Here is a 20,639-nt window from a genome sequence, read left to right as displayed (position 1 = left end):
ACCATGTATTAGTTATGATCTTTAATCACGTCTATTATTATTATTCTGTATCTCAGCTTTTTTGTTATTGTTCATGTCACACTTATTTGTGGAGCTTTTCTCCCTGGTCCTCTGCTGAAAAAGGGCTCCAGCTCAGTCGGACTAACCCGGTCAAAAAATGTCAAATAAATAAGTAAACAAAAGGGAAAAAAATCCTCTCCAAAGCCAAGAAGGAGCAGACGGATCAGTGCAAAAAGACACTCACCAGTCTAAACAAACAAATCAGAGAGTTGTTCAAATCTGCTAGAGCAAACTATGTGGCAAAAATTGCCACTGAGGTGAAAGATAACCATAAGGCTTTTTTCAGTTATGCTCATAACCTCAGGGGAAATGCTCAGCAATGTGCTGAGTTAATCATGAACACCAACACTTACCCCCAGCAAAAAACTATAGCAAGCCTGCTGGCTGACAAGTTCAGTTCAAACTTCTCTCCCACCATCACCTCCTACCGCAACCATCCCCCTACCAGTCACTATGAGGGAACAGGTCCTTACTGGGCTCACTAAGGCTAAAAACACAGCCTCCATGTGTCTGAACAGCTTTCCAGAATACTTCTTAAATAGCTTAAATACAGAATCTATCAGGGTCACTAGACACCCTCTTTAGCTACAGCCTCCAGACAAGCTTTGTCCCTGAGGAATGGAGGACTGCAGCAGTTGTCCGTCTGCACAAAGGGGGGCCCATCAACTGACCCAGGGATCTATAGACCCATAAGCTTGACCAGTCTTGTCTGCAAGGCAGTGGATAGAATTATCATGGATCTCCTCAGTAACAACATAGGAACTCTATAAAAACTAGACCAGACCCAATATGGCTTTGTCAAAAGGAGGTTTTGCCTGCTCAATCTGGTGGACTTCTTTGAGAAAGTCACAAGGGCCGTGGATGAGGGTAAAAGGGTACACACTGCTTATCTAGACCTTGCCAAAGCTTTCAGCACAATCCCTCACTCAAAGATCATAGATTAACTTACTGAGTTAGGCATAAACTCCTACATCATCAGATAGCCAACTGGCTCACTGACAGGACACATGTTGTCCGGGTAGATGAATCCACTTCCAGTAAGAAACTGGTTACTAGTAGTGTCCTATAGGTCTCAGTGTTTGGACCTCTCCTGTATGGTATATACATCTCTGAAGTGAAGACCAGTGTTGGGGGCCTCTGGTTCACCATGTTTCCTGACGACTGTAAACTGGGAGCAATCCCCAAATGATGTTGGCATCCTATAAACAGGCCTAAAAATGACAAACAACTGGTGTTAAAACCATGGTCTGAGACTAAATGCTAAAAACGTTTAATGAGATATCTCTGCAAGTTATAATATTGATAGCACACCCCTAAAAGTAGACCCAGTGTTGAGGGACCTAGGAACACAGATAAATAGTAACCTGAACTTTGACTGTCAGGTAGTTACAGTAGTGAGGAAATCCTTTTGTGTGGCTCAACTTATAAGTAAAGGCATGGCATCTAGATCAAAGGAGTTCATAGTGTCATTGTACTCAGCCCTCGTCAGGCCCATAATCAAGTACATTGCCCCCATCTCCATGTACCTAACTAGGCACTTACACCAACTGAAGCAGCCCTAGACGTTTCTCACTAAAAAATACAAAATGTAAGAGACGTCTTATGCAGACCGACCAAAGGACCTATACCTTTACTCTGTATCACATCATTTATTGAGAGGGGACTTACGCCTGACCTACAAGGCATTCTGTGATCCAGCCCTGATGAAAGTATTACATATTTGCCAGAAAAGTTATGCAAGGGTTGCATGTTCCATGGACCTGAACCTTATTTGTGACTCTAACAGAACTTGCTGGAGAGACAGAGTTGTATCCAAAAGGCTACCTTGTTTATGGAATAAACTTTGTGTCTTTGTAAAACAAAGCTCGTCCCTCAAACTCTTTAAAAAAATTTGGATAAATGTATGGGGAGTAGTACATTCACTCCCGGGTTAGTGCCCATGTCTCTTATGGACAGAGGCAGCCTGTAAAATAACTCCAAAGAGCCACTACTCTTATACTACCCAATCCCATATTTGGGGAATTAAGATATAATATTGTCATATCCTGGGTGTTATTGACTAGGCATGTAAAGGCTGTTGAGCCATTATCCTAGAAATCACCTATGAATCTATGAACCTTGCAGACAGGCTGAGCAGATCTAGTCTTCTCCCTCATAAGTGGGCTTTCAATCCATTAGTAACAAAGTGGATTTTTAGCCATTGGGGCCAACCTTGTTGCAACCTCATCACCTCTTCCCACAACACCAAGTGCAATAAGTTTTACTCTCTAATTCCCCAAGAGGAGGGGGTCAAGGGGGTCACCCAGGAAAGTTTGGCCTCTAGGACTCCTTTATGCCTTTCCCAGATACCTTTGACTCCAAAGTTTCTTCAGAAAGCTTCTACAGTGAAGGTCACAGTCATCCTCATAGCCCCTTATTGGCCTCAACAAGTCTAGTTTCCCTTCCTCTGGCTTCATCTAGTCCACCCTTCTTGGATGCTGAGCTGGACTCAGATCTTCTATCTCACCCACTGGGATCTCCTCATCCAAACATCAATTACCTTAAAACGCTGACCACATGGTTTTTCCAAGTCTAATGAAGGTTCAGCAGTCCAGGTTTTAATCTTCAGTTGTCCAGATTTTGTCTTCTTTCCAAAAACACTTGATTAGAAAAATTTATAAGAGCAAATGGAAAATGTTTTCTATTCAGTAAATGAAAAAATATTAACCGTTTTTCAGCCCCTCTTCCAGCAATTTTGGACGACTGCACATCTCTTCCAGTGTGGAACCAGCTAATGAATGTTCAACAGTCCAGGTTTTAATCTTCAGTTGTCCAGATTTTGTCTTCTTCCCAAAAACCCTTAACTAGGAAAATTTATAAGAGCAAATAGAAAATGTTTTCTATTCAGTGATTGAAAAAATATTGACCCTTTTTCAGCCCCTCTTCCAGCAATTTGGACTGTTTTGCACATTTCTTCCAGTGTGGAACCAGCTGTTTCACAATCAGGGTAGAGCTGCATTATCCTCTTTCCATACGGATGAGAATCGTGTACACGTTGCGTCTCTCAGATAACCCGAGTCATTGCTCTGAGCTGCCTTTCTAGTGCATCTTCCATTCCAATCCCTCCATGGGATATTTCTGTTGTGCTACAGGCTTTGACTGGGCCCCCATTCAAACCTGTTGCTAGGGTTGTTCTGAAGTTTTTATTATGGAAGAATTATTTCTGGTGGCCATTGCGTCTGCCAGGAGAATTTCTGAGATACACACCCTATCCTCAAAATCTCACTACCTAATTTTTTACAAGGACAGAGTACCCTTAGAGACCATTGTCTCTTTTCTTCTCAAGGTGGTTCTGAATTATCCATTAATCAGTCCAAAAATCTTCCAGTGCTCTTCCCAAATTTTTCAAATAAGGGTAAAATTACTTTGATTTGCTAGATGTTCATCGACCGTTACATTTTTATTTTCACAAAACAAAACCTTTCAGAAAATCATCAGTTATTTGTGCCCTTCTCTACTGCTAAATTGGGAAAAGCAGTGTCCAGTCTCACCCTCCCACACTGGTTGTTACAGTGAATTTCCTTTGTTTATCAAGAAAGAGGATTAACACTTCCTTCTATCCCAAAAGTCAAATCTGTGGCTACATCTACAGCCTTCTTCTCTAGTGTTCCAAGTGATGACATATGCTCTGCAGTTACCTGGTCCAAGGACTAAAATTGAATATGCATTCCAGATCTAGATCTTCCTGAATATCCTTCTGTGAGGCATCCCAAGTACGAAAGTAGCTGGGGACTCATACGTTAAGGAATGGATGGAAAAGACAACATCAGATATGAAAGTTATGAAGTCATCATAATGGTAGAGCTGTGTTGTCTGTTTACATCCTTCCTCAAGTTACCTACCACAACCCCCTCCTTATTTTTTGTATGCACATTTCTTATTTCATCTTCTCATTCTGAAATGGCTCTGGCTGACCTTATCATGGCTCCTGAAGGTGTTTCCCTTCTCTTTCACAAGCTGGCACCATTTAGGTCAGCTAAGTTGTTTGGTTGCAAACACCTTTATTTTTTTAATTTCCCTTTTATTAAAGGTTCATAATTTCATAGGTATATACTAAGCTAATGACCACTAGGGCCATTAGAAGGCAAGCCATGCAACCCAAATGTGACCCACATATTTGATTTACATGGGTGGTGATTTACTGACTGCACCTGTCCATCAGAGATATAGGAGCCAGACTAGGGGAGAATTTCCGGTTACCCACCCATTGGTCCAAGTTGTACTTAAAATAGGGTTAGGGAGGAGCTTTGCTTCACATGCATGGGGAGCTTGTTCCAGAGAATGGGACTTATCTGAGAAACATAACAACAAAAGAAAAAAAATATATGGAAAAATCAGGAAGGGTAATTTCATAAAGTCATTGAATCCCCCCAAGATAAGAACACCCTTCAGGAAGGTCTAATACATGCAAACGCTTGGTGCCACATTCACAGAGCATGTGGTTTCCTATATCACCAATCCTGGTGAATGTAGTATCATTAACTACCAGTTATGGTGCTGTGTGCTGCCTTTGAAGTTTCTGACAAAGCTGTAGAATACCTTATGATTATGTTTCACCTGGTGGGGCTATCTTAACCTCAAAGTTGGCTTTACCTAACTTAATTAGCCCTCTTAGTTGCCTGTTTACTTTGAGAGTCTGTCTTTATGGAAATTACCCTTCCTGATTTTTGCCATAATTTTTTTCTTTTGTTGTATATCCTGTTTAATTTGGGATGCCACCAGGGCATTTTGTTTCTAGGGCTTGCCCTGGACTTACATCTGGTAGGTACACCAGCCTTTGACATGGTTGTATAGAGTTTCTGATAGCAATTCAGCTTAGGTTGCTGTGTTGTCTGGGTTTGGAGGGGCATTGAGTTTTGACAAACCATCACTTAATAAAAGGTAAATTGCTTTGGAATCGTTCATGTTACTGGAATTGCTTTGGAATAGTTCCTGATTTAATGGGATTACAATGTTGATTTTAATTTCAAAGTAGACAGCTTTATGGTTGGACCTTACCAGGGAGTATGAAACACTGGGGGGGGGGGTGTACAATAGTCTCCCTATTTGTAAACATGAGTTCCAGTATGCTGGCACCTCTAGGGGATGTATTAACTATGTGTTCCAGAGTGTTTGTATTTACAAAGTCCAGGAATCTCTGTGCCTGTAGATTTGAGGCTGTGTAGAATTCACAATCTATAGAAGGGTAATTAAAATCTTTTATGAGTAAAGTGTTAGGTTGAATAATAAGTGTCCCCAGTAGGTCTACATATGCAGTGCGAGGTTCTTGGTACATGGAGTGTGACCTTTAGCTGGCTAGGATATGGTACAGGATTTTGGCTGTGGTGATGTGCACGTAGAGGAACTCCAACACATCATCCTGTTTGACTACCCTAGAGGTATGCTTGTTGCTGATGTATATTGAGACACCTCCTTCTTTAGCCCTTGTCTGTGCATCTACTGGTCTAAAGGTGTTGAAGGCACTGAAACCTTGCACTGCTGAGGTACTTTCTGCTGCTTTAAAACCATGTCTTGGTAACTACACAGATGTCTATATTTCTGAATGTAAGGAGAGATTGGAGGGAGTAATTTTTTATTTATTCTCCTGGCATTGAAAAGTAACACCTTGAGGTTCAGTTGGGTTGATTTTACTATGTCGGTAGGTTTGACAATTTGGCATTGCATAAAAAGGCGCTATGGGGATGGCGGGCAAACTCGATCTGAGGTAGCTCATTCTGTACACATGGATTATGGGTAAGAGGAGGGGTTGGGTGCAGTAGCCTGAGCACTGGATCTAAACCTTAGAAGTGGCTGAAGCCAGATCCAAGGTTGGATCCAAGACCCATTCATTGAAGACTGATGGAAATAGCAAACACAGATTTATCATTATGGTGAGTATATAACTTCGGATGAAAAACTTAAGGATGGGTGGGGCAGTAGACATAGAGATTTACAAGTAATGGTTCAGAAAAATGAAAGCACTTAACTACCAAGTTGTGTGTTAATAAAAGTGTAAAGTATTTCTATTATGGTTAAGCATTTTATTCCTGTGGCATTCATCATGCTGTGTGTGTTTTTGGAGATTAACAGTGGTTGCACAAATAATAGCTTTCAATTTTTTTTTTTTTAATGGATATAAATGTACATCCCAGCACACTTCCATATCATCAGTGCAAACTTCAACTTTTAAGCAGAAGGTTAGCCATCTTGTAACACCACTAGACATCAGGGTTGTTATTAATATATTTATGTAACAGAGTAGAAAGTTTTGAACCTTGCACCTTTTGCACAGAAAACAGCTTTTCAAGCAAGAAACTTCTCTACACTAACTATAGAGGGTTTGTCTTACATTGTGTTTTTAACACTACAAAAAGTATGAAACTAATATCTAGCATTATTGACTGACTGCAGTGAGGGACAAGGCACATGTAAGAGGCAACATTGAATATTCTGCTAAATCAGGGGACAGATGAGCGAAATTGTTGTGTGTCTGTTAAGAGTGTAGGATGGCATATCTGTAAATGCCTGTGCTGAACACTTCTGGACAAAGCTAGTATGAGCACTAGATGGCAAAAGTGTGAAGTTTTAAATTAGTACTTCCAGTCACTTAAGTTAATAGAGTAACCATTCTTGGCAGTACAACACATAAAAAGATTGCAACTTTGTCTGGCATTATTGATGGACTGCAAGGAACTGTGATTTATGAGGAGCAGGGGAAAAAATGGAGGATGCATCAGGGACATTCTTTGAACTCTGGGATATGTAAGATGTATGTTAGAGAGAGAGAGAGTGTGTGTGTGTGTGTGTGTGTGTGTGTGTGTGTATGTGTGTGTGTGTGTGTGTGTGTGTGTCTGTCTGTGTGTTGTGTGTGTGTGTGTCAGAGTGAATGGGCAAACCTGATGCATGGGCCACAACAGGTGCTTATCACAGGAGTGCTGATGTGCAGTCATTGTCATTACCTGCTACCTAGAGACATGCAAATTAACTGATAGTGAGGTTTTTCCTCATTCTGACTAACATATCTCTGAATCATATTTTCTGTGATTTTAGAAACTGCCCCTTTTGAACCTAGCTCTTAGTGCCAAAAGTGGGATTCTTTCTGACTACATTTTTATGCCTGTGGCTCAGAGTCATGGCTGAAAAGGGTCCTTGGACCAGTAAACCTACCATGCTAGCACCCCAGCAAACACCCAGCTAAACAAATACATAAAATCAAGGGTAGTACTTCTGCACTACTTTTTATTAGATTTGCCTGTCTGAAATTGATCTTTCCTGAGGTTATGTTATAACCAATACTACTTTTTAAAGCAAAGTGGACAACAAATACATACATTGTTGTACTGTAAAAGTTGATTTTAATCTAGGAATATTTTCTGAACCCTGACTGCTTACACAGTTACATACATTGTTGTAGTGTAAAAGTTAATTTTAATTTACGAATGTTTTCTGAACCCTGTGTGCTTACACAGTTAATCATTTATTGGGTATGTGTCTGGCCTGGCTGTTCTAATGGTGAGTCAGGTTCAAGAAATGACCCTTATATGAGACAGCCAGTGTGGTGGAGGTGAAATTAAGCAGACCATGTCCAACTATATCATCTCAGAGAAATAAAATGGGACCTACCACTTCTAGCATATGACGGTAGGATCACAGCCTTTCAAACTATAGTCATATCTGGCAATCTGCAAGAAGTGTATGTTTGGCAGAATTCACCCTTCAAGTAGTGCAGCCATAAGATTCAATGGCATTCAGGAAAATAACTGAAAGAAATAAAGGTTAACTATAATAATTTTGAAAATAAACTCCAGAAATCCAAAAAAGCACAATGGGGCTGGAAACACAGAGGATAAACCACCAGTTGAGACCGATTGAAAAAACCTTCCGACAATTTATTAACGGTTAAATATTTGAAATATTTAAAAACAAGAATACATATTTTTGTTTTTAAATATTTTAACCGTTAATAAATTGTCGGAAGGTCTGTGTTTCCAGCCCCATTGTGCTTTTTTGGATTTCTATAATAATTTTGAGACTGGCAATACATTTCCACAATCATTGACATTTCTGGGGCTAATTTCTCCAGTAATGTAAGAGTCACTAAAGGACAGTATGTGTAATAGCAGTAAAGAGGAGTAGAGAGCTGATGGGTGACTAAAGTTATCAGCTGGGATATGCCAGAGACAAAAATGCTTGAATAAAAAACAAATAAAAAGAATCTTGTATGTAAACTATTGTAACATGTTAATTAGTGTCCACAAAGAAGAGCCTTTGGAAAAGCTTGAAAAAGATTTAAAGAACTGGCCTGCAAAGATACCGTGGTGTTTGTAGCATTCCATTTTTTATGTGCTTAATCAACTTGTTTATGTGCTTAAAAAAGAAGTGGCTCCACACTGCCATTGGGTAGGTACATGTTACCATTTATTTGGACATTCTACCTTTACTGGTTCCATTTTCTTTCTCTGTAAATATTGTGGAAATGTTGTTAACTTCTCAGAGAATTGTGTATTGCTTATATAGACCTTAATGTAAAGTTTTGCATCTTTTTTTGTTTTCAGAAAGACTCATTTATGAAGTTAGACAGAAATGCAGAAATATTGAAGGTAAGTGTTAAAACTGTGCGCATTATTTGCATACAAAGTAGTCCTTCATACATATTTACACATGGATTAACAATTAGTATGCACAAGGCACTGAGTTTGTTTTTGAATGTAATGTACTATTGCTGACTTAGAAGATAAAAATAAACTATCTTCTTAATAATTGCAAATCTTTAATTAAGTTCCAGCACCAAATTAAAACCATGCATGTATCTGATCAGTTTCAGAAACAAAAATTGGAGATAAATATGAAGGATGGACTACTCTACCATCTTAAATAATTAATTGCAAGTTTACCAAATTAAATCTTGGTTTGAACAGTATTGCTTCATATAACAATGATGAAAACATTGCTACTCATCCTCAAGGTACTTTGTCAGCCTTTCATTATACTGAAGTGGAAATACATGACTCCAATAGCACACATATAGACACATGACAATGTACAATTTGTGCAACACTTTACTCCAAGTACTCTTTCAGAAAATGATTTTTTGTGCAAGAAGTCCTTGATGCCATCTCTGAAATAAATCTGCTAACACTCCTGGACTGGGTGGTTCTGAAGCTTCTCATTATGATAATTTTAAGTACCAGTTAGCCCCATATTACTTTAATGATTTAACCATATTAAGACTTCTTACACGACATGCAAATTTTTAACTCAGTCAAAATCTGTAATTATATTGAAACCCAGTTTTGAGCTCTTTCTTCCCAAAAGCTATCACCCCATTTCTCTTATCAATTTTGATCTAAAAATCTGTGTAACCATTGTACGTAGCTAGAAGGAATTTTAAAGGTGGTAAACCATGTGACTTCAAGATTCTAGTCAGATTTTCTGAAACCAAGCAAAAACAAGAAATAACATAATGTTAGAATACATTTTTCATTGTAATGCAAATGGGAATCACTGACAGATGTTTCTTGCTCTAGATGTCTGTAAAGCTTTTGACAACTAAGAAAATCTGGTATTGCTGTGCAGTACATTCAGGTAATCTAGCATTTATATGATTCAGCTTCCAAATGTCTTTCTGTAAAAGGCCAGCTTTCTGAGTCAGAATCGTGACTAGTTCTGTCCATTCCATTTTTGGGATAGTTGTTCAAAAACGTATTATAAAATCCAAAAGTCAAAGTGATACAATGTCTTAATTTCATTAACAGTAATATCTCTTTAGCTGACAGGATCTTTTATTTTATCTTTAGAATCCTAACAAAGCAGTTCCAAGTATATAAATCATGGATTGCAATGAAAATTTTCATTATAAATGCAGTGTAAAAAAAGTCTGCTGGTATCTCCTTAGTAAGTGAACAGCCTGAATAAATCCCTCCTTTGTATCTCCCTGTTATTCCTCTGTTGGTACTAATTTTGATACAGTTGAAATAAATTAAATGTTGGTATTTTGATGGTCCTCAGTAAGTAAAATGACCATTTTTCCAAGACCTGTTCATTTTTGCAGTATCTGAATTTCAGGTATTACTGGTCAGTTGCAGAATTCTTGTGGCAACACAATAACACAAGAGTAAATCTTAAAAACCCTTCAGATACCAAAAATAAAGGTGGGCTTAAATTTTCAAATCTCAGTCTATTTTACTCTGTTTCCAAATAAGTCACTCTATCAGATGACTTTAGTCCCTCTTGGGATAATACCCCTCTATGGGTCACAACCACAAGATCATTCTTAATTCGCAAACTACGGATTTTGTGCATATTTATTTTAGATATTATTGCAGATAAAATATCATGTTGCTTTGCTAAACTTACACTATTTTTAAAATTCTTTTGTAATACTTTAAATTATCACTTAAGACATATTCACACATACATTAATAAAAATGAAAATAAACCATTTTAACACTTTTTTCATTTACATACATTAGACGTTGCATACATGTTTTCTTTCTAAATAACTCTCATTTAGTCCAGCATTACATAGTTGCTGAATTGCTTCTTCTTTTTCTTTCAGCTGTTCCCGTTGGGGGTCGCCACAACGGATCATCTGTTTCCATTTCTTCCTGGCCTCTGCATCTTTCTATGTCACACCAACCACCTGCATGTCTTCTCTCACCACATCCCTAAACCTTAACTTAGGCCTTCCTCTTTTCCTCTTACCTGGCACCTTCATCCTTAGCATCCTTTTCCCAATGTACCGAGCATCCCTCCTCAACACATCCAAACCAGCGTAATCTCGCCTCTCTGGCTTTGTCTCCAAACCGTCCAACCTGAGCTGACCCTCTAATATACTTGTTCCTAATCCTGTCCACCCTCGTCACACCCAGTGCAAATCTTAACATCTTTAACTCTGCCACATCCAGCTCTGACTCCTGCCTTTTTGTCAATGCCACTGTCTCCAACCCATATAACATAGCTGGTCTCACTACCCTCTTGTAGACCTTCCCTTTCACTCTTACTGGTACTCGTCTGTCACAAATCACTCCTGACACTCTTCTTCACTCGCTCCATCCTGCCTGTACTCTATTCTTCACCTCTCTTCCACACCCGCCATTACTCTGATCTGTTGATCCCAAGTATTTAAACTCATCCACCTTCGCCAGTTGTACTCCCTGCATCCTCACCATTCCTCAATCCTCCCTCTCATTCACACATATATAGTCTGTCTTAGTCCTGCTAACCTTCATTCCTCTCCTCTCTAGAGCATATCTCCACCTCTCCAGGGTCTCCTCAACCTGCTCCCTACTCTCACTACAAATCACAATGTCATCTGCAAACATCATAGTCCACAGGGACTCCTGTCTCATCTTGTCTGTAAACCTGTCCATCACCATTGCAAATACGAAAGGGCTCAGAGCTGATCCTTGATGCAATCCAGCCTCCACCTTAAACGCATCTGTCACTCCCACTGCAGACCTCACTGCTGTCACACTACTCTTGTACAGATCCTGTACCACTCTTACATACTTCTCTGCCACTCCCGACTTCCTCATACAGTGGCACAACTCCTCTCTCGGCACACTGTCATATGCTTTCTCTAAGTCCACAAAGACACAGTGCAACTCCTGACCTTCTCTGTACTTCTCCATCAAAACTCTCAGAGCAAACATCGCATCTGTGGTGCTCTTTCCTGGCATGAAACCATACTGCTGATCACTAATCATCACCTACCTTAACTTAGCTTCCACTACTATTTCCCATAACTTCACACTGTGACTGATCGGTTTTATCCCTCTGTAGTTACTATAGCTCTGCACATCACCCTTATTCTTAAAAATTCTTACCAAAACACTTTTTGTCCACTCCTCGGGCATCCTCTCACTTTCCAAAATTTCATTAAACACTCTGGTTAAAAACTCCACTACCATTTCTCCTAAACACCTCCATGCTTCCACAGGTATGTCATCTGGACCAACAGCCATTCCATTCTTCATCCTCTTCATAGCTGTCCTTACTTCCTCCTTGCTAATCCATTGCACTTTCTGATTCACTATCGCCACATCATCCAACCTTCTCTCTCTCGCTCGCTCTCATTCTCTTCATTCATCAGCACCTCAAAGTACTCTTTCCATCTGCTCAACACACTCTGCTCACTTGTGAGTATGTTTCCTTCATTATCCTTTATCACCCTTACTTGCTGCACATCTTTCCTAGCTCAGTCCCTCTGTCTAGCCAATTGGTACAGGTCCTTTTCTCCCTCCTTAGTGTCCAACCTTTCATATAACACTTCATGTGCCTTATCCTTAGCCTTCGCCACCTGTCTCTTTGCCATGCACCTCATCTCCTTATATTCCTGTCTACTTTCTTCATCTCTCTGACAATCCCACTTCTTCTTCGCCAACCTCTTTCTCTGTATACTCTCCTGTACTTCTTCATTCCACCACCAGGTCTCCTTGTCCTCCTTCCTCTCTTCAGATGTCACACCAAGCACCTTTCTAGCTGTTTCCCTTACTAGCTCTGCTGTAAGTGCCCAGCTGTTGGGTAACTCTTCACTCCCACCCAGTGCCTGTCTTAATTCTTCCCTGGACTCCACCTCACAATCACCCTTTTTCAGTTTCCACCATTTGATCCTTGGTGCTGCCCTCACACTCCTCTTCTTCTTGATCACCAACATCATCCTACAGACCACCATTCTATGCTGCCTAACTACACTTTCCCCTGTCACCACTTTACAGTCCCCAATCTCCTTCAAACTGGCCCTCCTGCATAGGATATAATCAACTTGTGTGCATCTTCCTCCACTCTTGTATGTCATCCTATTCTCCTCCCTCTTGTTAAAATATGTATTCACCATAGCCATGTCCATCTTTTTCGCAAAATCTACTACCATCTGACCTTTTGTATTCCTTTGCTTAACACCATACCTACTCATCACTTCCTCATCTCTTCTGTTCCCTTCACCAACATGCCCATTGAAATCTGCTCCAATCACCACTCTCTCACCCTTGGGTACAGTCATCACCACTTCATCCAACTCATTCCAAAATTTTTCTTTCTCATCCATCGCACACCCAACTTGCGGAGCATATGCACTAACAGCATTCATCATTACACTATCAATTTCCAGCTTCATAAACATCACTCTGTCTGACACTGTTTTCACCTCCAAAACACTCTTGGCATACTGTTCCTTCAGGATAACCCCTACCCCATTTATCCTCCCATCCACACCATGATAGAACAATTTGAACCCGCCTCCGATACACCTAGCCTTACTCCCCTTCCATCTGGTCTCTTGCACACACAATATATCATCCTTCCTTCTGTCCATCATATCAGCTAGCTCTCTCCCTATACCAGTCATACTGTCAACATTCAAAGTTCCTACCCTCACTATCACACTAAACGTTCTTCTCTCTTCCTGCCTTTGGGCATGCCTTCCCCCCTCTTCTTCTCCTTCGGCCAATAGTAACCCAATTTATGCCAGCATCCTGTTGGCTAACAGTACTGGTCGTGGTCGTTGTTAACCCGGTTAATTCATAGTTGCTGAATTGCTGCCTTCACTTAAAACTCTTTCTTCCACCAGGATGTTATTTTACAGATATTGTTCCAACAAATTCAGTTTATTGTATTTAATTTGCTCCTTCTCCTTATAAAGATCCCATCTCCAGTTTTGTTATTTCTTTTACAGTATTCAGTACTTCAAATACAGTTGGTTTAGATTTTATATGTTCATAGGTTCGTAGGAGGTTAGTAGGCTAATGGTCCTAAGGCTTTAGAATCCTAGCCATGTAAACAACCCATGTACCCCAATTGACCATAGTTATATGGTCACTGTTAGCAGAGCAATTATATGATCAGCACTGACTTCCCCTGTCCATGAGGGACATAGGTGCCACCCTAGGGTGAATTTACGGTCACCCATCCAGTTTTCAAGGTTCCGCTTAAATAGGATCATTGAGGAGCTCTGCTTCATGTAAAATGGGAGGTTATTAGAGAAGAGTGACAATCTCTAGGAAATATATCTGTCTCTCCAACATGTTTTGTTAATGTCACAGGCTAGGCTGAGATCCCTGAAACGACTGACTCTTGTCCCATTTGATTTTCAGATGTGCAGCATTTCCATTAGAGTAGTGTCAGAGACTGTTCAGTAGGCCAGGCATAGGTCACCTCTTGGCAGCCTGTATGATCCAGAGTACAGTGACAGGGCTTTCAGTCTTTTCATATAAGTCACGTTTTGGAGGCCCGGGATTCTCTTGGTTGGAAACCTATGTGATCTGTCCAGTTGCTGTGGCTGTCTGTTGAGATATGTACATACGGTAGCATTGTACTCAGTGGTCTGATAAGGGTTGAGTACAGCAGAGTTATAACCTCCTTAGCCTTGGATGCAATGCCCTTATTTATGAGATGTGCATTGTGGAAGGCATTCCTTACCACTGTGGACACAGTGTGATCAAAGTTTAGATTGCTATCAACCTGTGTTCCCAGGTCTCACACCACTGGGTTTGAGCGTAGAGGGGTGCTGTTTATATCGTAATTAGTAGGGGCTACTTCTTTGCCAAAGGGGATAAAGAGGCATTTTTTTGTGTTTAGTTTTAGTCTATGACTTTGGCACCAATCATTTGTCTGTGTCAGCCCCTTCTGTAATATGTGTACATCATTGGGGGATTAATTGATTGGGCCCAGTTTGCAGTCATCTACTTTGGTATGGACCTCAGAGAAATAGATTCCAAGCAGTAGAGGGTCCAGCACAGATCATTGTGGAACTCCACTGGTAACTGGTCTACTGGTAGAGGTGAACTCCCCAACTCTGGCACTGTGTGTTCTGTCGGTGATCTAGTTGACTACCCATCTAGTGACCTACAGGTTAATTCCAGCTGCAAGAGTTTCTCAATGATCCCTGAGTTGGGGATTGTTTCAAAAAAGCTGGCTAAATCAAGATAAATAGTATGTACTGCTTTGCCCTCATCTACCAGGTTTAATAAGCAAGATCTACCCTTGATGAAAACAAACTGGGTCGGGTCAAGAGTTTGAAGGTTGCTTGTGTCCTTGTTGATAAGGTCCCTGATGATTCTTTCCATGGCCATGCAGATAAAGCTGGTTAGGCATATGGGTAGATTTCGATTTCCATTTTCTAATAATTGCTTTTTTGGCAGCTAACAGAAGGCAGTACTATGTCTAGACTGTTCAGATCCTGTGTCCCAGTTTAAAATAATTATTTCTTTAGTTACAGCCATTTGGTTCAACTGTATTTCTGACAGAGTATTGCATAAGAAATTTTTTAAATCTGCCATCTCATTACACTCCCAAAAAATATGCTTTGATGATGTTCTTCGTGTTTCAATGTTGAAGTCATTATATTTGGGTTATCTTCTTGTAGTAGCCCTCAGTCGGCCTGATTAACAAAGTCTTGTTGCCTGCGTCGGTTGCTGTCCCTTCTTCCATGATGTCAGGTCGTCAGGGGTATAAAACATGCAGCCGATGCCATTACATCAGTCTTTCTTGCCGTGCAGTGCCCAAAGCAGAAGCAGTTTGCAAGTGCCAGTCGTCCGACTCCTGAAATTTTTTTCGAGTTTCAGAACCGAAGTCTTCAACTAAAGCTACGTACCCCATTGGGGAAACTTTTTCTTGCTCCTTACCGATGTGAGTAAAAGTTAATAATTGCTTTACTTGTGGAAAACAAATACCTCACAAAGATTTTCATTCATACTGTATTCCTTACCTAGGCCTTGACCACGACGTACCTTGCTGTCGGTTTGGTGCTTTATTTAATCAGTGCACTATCCGTCGTCTGTATATTTTTGCTGCTAAATATTTTGGTTCTCGGTTTAATTATCCAGGAATGTCATTGGTTAGCCATCTGACTACCAGGGTTTCGAAAAAACGCAAAGATAAAGACAGAGACAGGCCGCCGAGGTCCAAAGCTGCCGACGACGCTTCTTCTAAGCCAGTCGCCAGTTCACCGGTACTCAGTGAGGTGCTTTCGCAGCCCCTGATACCCGCTACTTCTGACTCGCAGGCCTCTACTGAGACCCATTTGGAGTTCGGTATGCCACGAGATACTTCAACTGTGGAACCTGTGGATGTCTGTATCTTGGATGGGTCCGGAGCTGCTGTGCAGGCACCGGTTTCTGAGGGTGTATTCAGGCCTACGATAAATACACTGGCAGACAGTCTAAGCAGAAACCTCATGGACCCACACAAGTGGAAACTAGAACCAAGTATTTTAAACATGTTGGCAAGCAAATGGGGGAGCCCAGATATAGACCTGTTTGCTTCCCCCCAGAACCATCAACTGGACAAATTTTGCACAAGGATTCCCTAGCTTGGAAAGTGGATGCTCTATCCTTCAGCTGGAAAAACCTATCAATTTATGCCTTTCCTTCTCTGCCTCTGCTCTCCAAAGTACTACTAAAGATCAAACAGGACAAGCCAAGGACAATTTTAATTGCACCAGACTGGCCTTGCCAACACTGGTACCCACTCTTGATCAGTGTGTCATGCCTGACTCCATGGCACCTGCCTCAGATTCCTTCCCTGTTGTCTCAGCAGGAGAACCAGATTCTGCACCTGCAAACCCTGAACCTAGCAGCCTGCCTAATTACCTAATCTCTCCTTCATCATCCCTCAGTAAATCAGTGATGGATATCATTTTAGAGGCAGGGAGGCCTAGTACTAGAAAATCTTATGCTGCAAAATGGAAAAGATTCTGTGCCTGGAACCAATCTCAAGGAATGAACACAACAGTGCCCAATTTACCTCAGATTCTGCAATACTTGACTGAGATGCTTCATAAGGGCTTGTCTTTTTCCTCCATTAAAATTCATGCCTCAGCCATTTCAGCTCATCATAGCACAGAGCCTCCCCTCTTCTCTCACCCACTGTTCAAGCAGTTCCTCAGAGGGGCCAAAAATTTAAGGCCACCCAGGAGAGTTCCAACTCCAGCCTGGGATCTTAACTTTGTCTTGGAGAAATTCACTCTTCCTCCTTTCGAGCCATCTGCTACTGCAGATTTAAAATTTCTTTCCTGGAAAACAGCTTTCCTTTTAGCAATCACTTCTGCAAGAAGGGTATCTGAATTACAGGCCCTTATGGCAGTGGAACCTTTCATCATCTTTCATGCGGACAGGGTGTCTCTCAGAACCAATCCCTCCGTCATGCCCAAGGTGGTATCCAGTGTGGCTCTTAATCAGTCCATTCATTTGCCTTCCTTCTCTCCTAACCCACAGAACAAAGGGGAACAGATACTGCACTCTTTAGATGTGCACAGACTGCTTAGATTCTACTTGGACAGGATTAAACCTCAAAGGAAATCTGAACAACTGCCGGTGGCATTTGCTGCAGGGACAGAGGGGAAAGCTATTTCAAAACAAACCATTTCAAAATGGATAGGCCACTGCATTCATTTCTGTTATAAGCACCATGGAAAACCTATCCCCCAGGGCATCAGACCCCATTCAACCACAGCTGCATCTACCTCTACAGCCTTTCTCAGGGGCGTCCCTGCTAGGGACATCTTAGAAGCTGCTACCTGGAGTTCTGTTCATACTTTCACCAAGCATTATCATTTTCCAGTTTTCTCTAAATCCAGAGCTGGTTTTGCCACTGCAGTCTTTCAGGGCCTTATAGCTGGTCCTAATTCTATTTAAATTCCTCCTCCCAACCTTAGCGTTGGGAATCTACCCAAATGTAATGACTGCAACAGTGAAACACGAAGAACATAGTACAGCTGTGTACACTTACCATAAATATAGATGTTCAAGTGCATTCACTTTTGCAGTCCTGGTTACCCTCCCTCCAGCCCCCGAACTTCTTTTGGCTATACCTCTACTTTCCTGTACTATGCTTAAAAGCCTTTTTGGTGTATTTGCTTTTTTGTTGGAGGTATATCTTTGTGCATGTATGTTTAATTGCTTCCCATTAGGGGGGCACCTGACATCTGGGGCTGACTGAGGGCAACCTGCAAGCAGATAACCCAAATGTAATGACTGCAACAGTGAATACACTCAAACATCTACATTTATGGTAAGTGTACACAACTTTACTTTTATTTTGGTTCCCAGGGCCACATACTCTCCTTTAGGTGACCCTTTTGTGGGGCAATTTCCAAGTCCCTTTTTGGACAGGCCAGAATCTCCTTCAACCTTGCCGGTATGGTCCTCTAGGAGTTTGATGGGAGTAGATGTTGTGAGGTTGGTGGACTACCTCCTCGTGGGGAGGGGTCTTCTTCCCAGGCTTGAGTCCTTGCTGGAGATAGGCATCTTTCTCCAAGAACTCCACCAGATATTCCTCCTCTAACCACTGTAGCTTTAAAGACCTTTAATCTGACTTCTCCAATTCTGACTGTCCTGGTGCCGACAACTCTTGTGTCTTTGGCTCCAGTTTCTGCCCCGAGTTCTTCGGTTGCTTTGGAACCAATGGACTCCACGATGCCATTTGTGAGCTCCTTGGCTCCGAACTTGTTAGCAGTTTCCTCGGAGTGGGGTGGGACCATGGTTCCAAGGTTGTCCTTCTCAGTTCTGGGCTCTCATCCCTCTTCAAGGGGATCTCCTTTTCAAGTTATGTAGAGGGCCTTGATGTCTGCAGGCTTTCAGCTGGTTTCTCTCCCATCGGAGCCTTTCCCCTGGGATCCCCTCTGGTCCAGGACTTCCACCAACCTCCATGCCTGGGCAGTGAGCACTGACACTGCAGGACACCCCTGTCCAGGGCTTTACCTCTTCTGGTTCCTCCTCAGCAGCTCCCACTGAGGATGTGCATTGGAAGAGGTCTTGTAAGAGGAAACACCTTGATTCCCCAGAGGAATCTCTCACAGAAGACTCAGATTTCAATGACAGGGAGGCTTCCACTGGCCACCCCCAGAAGACATCTCCTTTGGAGACATTCTTGAAATGTTAAAGTGTAGGGGTGGTTGGAAGCCCCAAGACCCGTCCTCAGAGGAGTCTGTATACGTGCAAGTGCTCTGTGCTTGACCATTTACCTCTTGGGTGACCCGGCCAGCTGACGTTCTTATGAAACTGATTACCCAGCAGGCACAGAAGGCCCCTGATTCCATAGAACCAATCCCTAGGAGAACAGATAAAATACTTTCAGCTCTGGAAGACCATCAGCATTGGGCCAAAGGTATAGTAGTAGATGCCATGGTGGTTGCGGCAGCTACCAAGAATGAACTTGCAGAAGAAAGTTCCACTGTTCATCCCCCTAAGTGAGAGTCTAGGGCTATGGACAGATTTGGGAAATGGGTCTGTACTTCTTTGGCCTTCACCTTGTGGTTGTTTGGCTCACTTCACTAGACTTCAGAGGGATCTGATCAAGGAGCTCTCAGGTACCCTTGCAGGAGCTGTGTCTGATAAGGTTCACAATAAAGTAGCCTCCCAGCTTGCCACCCTGGAGTCTATCTCAAATTCATCCATGAGGGTCATTGCACATGCAGCTGAAGGGGCGACTAGGACAGCAGGTTCAGGTGTAGCAATAAGGAGGCATGCCTGGATGCACCTGTGCAAGTTGGGGAGCCATTCAGGTCTTTGTTTGTCAATGCAACATTTGACAGATCTTCCCTTTTTGGCCTGAAAGTGAAAGATACCTTAGCCAGGTGTGACAAAGATAGAAAAAACATTTCTGCCATGGGCGTGCATTTTTCCGCTCCTCAATGTTCCTATTCTAGGAACCAGAGAAGTGGGAAAATGTTTTTTAAGAAAACTTAAAGGCCTTTCCAGGACACACATTGTAGTGACTCCCCTTGTGACAGAGGGGGAAGCTGTAATGGAAGACGCTGACCATGTGGCAGAGGTGACCCACAAAATCAAGGTTCCAGAGATTCCTTCTCAGAGAAACCCTACCTGCACTCCTGAAGGGAAGCCTGATTGCTTGCCTCTGGAAGCAGTTGGGGGAAGACCATCCTTGCATCCACTCACCTGAAAAAAGATAACCACAGATGCTTGGGAGCTAAGGATCATTTCCTGAGGTTACCATATTCCTTTCCAGCTAATCCCAAAACCAGAAAGAAGGATCCCCAATGTTCCACCCATTCAGAGGGATCAGGCAGCTGTAGAAATTCAAAAGCTGCTAGAAAAGAGTCATCCAGGAAGTCCCACCAGACCAGATAGGATCCAGATTCTACTCAAGGTTCTTTTTAATGCCAAAAAGGATAGGGGACTGGAGACCAATTTTGGATCTCAGTGCTCTGAATCTCTTTGTGCAGCAGATAAAATTCTGGGTGGTCATGGTTTATTCTGTTCTCCCCTTCTTAGGGAAAGACAATTGGATGTGCTCTGTAGACCTCCAGGATACGTATTACCAACTAAAAATGGAAAAGTGCTCCAGGAGATTTCTCTGCATCCATCTGGGAACCAGTCATTATCAGTTCTGATCCCTGCCCTTTTGTCTCACCACAACCCCCTGGGTGTTCATCAAATGTATGGCAGTGGTAGCAGCTGACCTGAGACTGCAAGGATTCAGAGTGTTTCCATATCTGGATGACTGGCTCCTTACCACTCCTACTAGGCATCTACTTGAACTGACAAGGAATTTCACCCTAAAGACTTGCTCTCATCTGGGTGTAATGGTGACTCTCACCAAAT

At 41.9% G+C, this 20,639-nt stretch overlaps 1 protein-coding gene across 7 annotated transcripts in view; it reads left to right on the top strand.

Annotated features, from left to right (window-relative positions):
- The window catches only part of DNMT3A (DNA methyltransferase 3 alpha), a 5,166,949-nt gene that overhangs the window by 4,048,036 nt on the left and 1,098,274 nt on the right, over window positions 1-20,639 (top strand). For all 7 annotated transcript variants that reach the window (XM_044062880.1, XM_044062879.1, XM_044062877.1 and 4 more), the window contains one exon: window positions 8,634-8,678. In XM_044062880.1, the coding sequence (XP_043918815.1) occupies window positions 8,634-8,678 (45 nt within the window). The remainder of the gene's footprint in view (window positions 1-8,633; window positions 8,679-20,639) is intronic.

This window comes from Protopterus annectens, chromosome 2.part1 (assembly GCF_019279795.1).
Source record: "Protopterus annectens isolate FY-2018-M chromosome 2.part1, PAN1.0, whole genome shotgun sequence".
Taxonomy (NCBI): domain Eukaryota; kingdom Metazoa; phylum Chordata; order Ceratodontiformes; family Protopteridae; genus Protopterus; species Protopterus annectens.
Note: the sequence above shows the minus strand (reverse complement) of the source record. Positions and strands in the feature narration are given on the sequence as shown.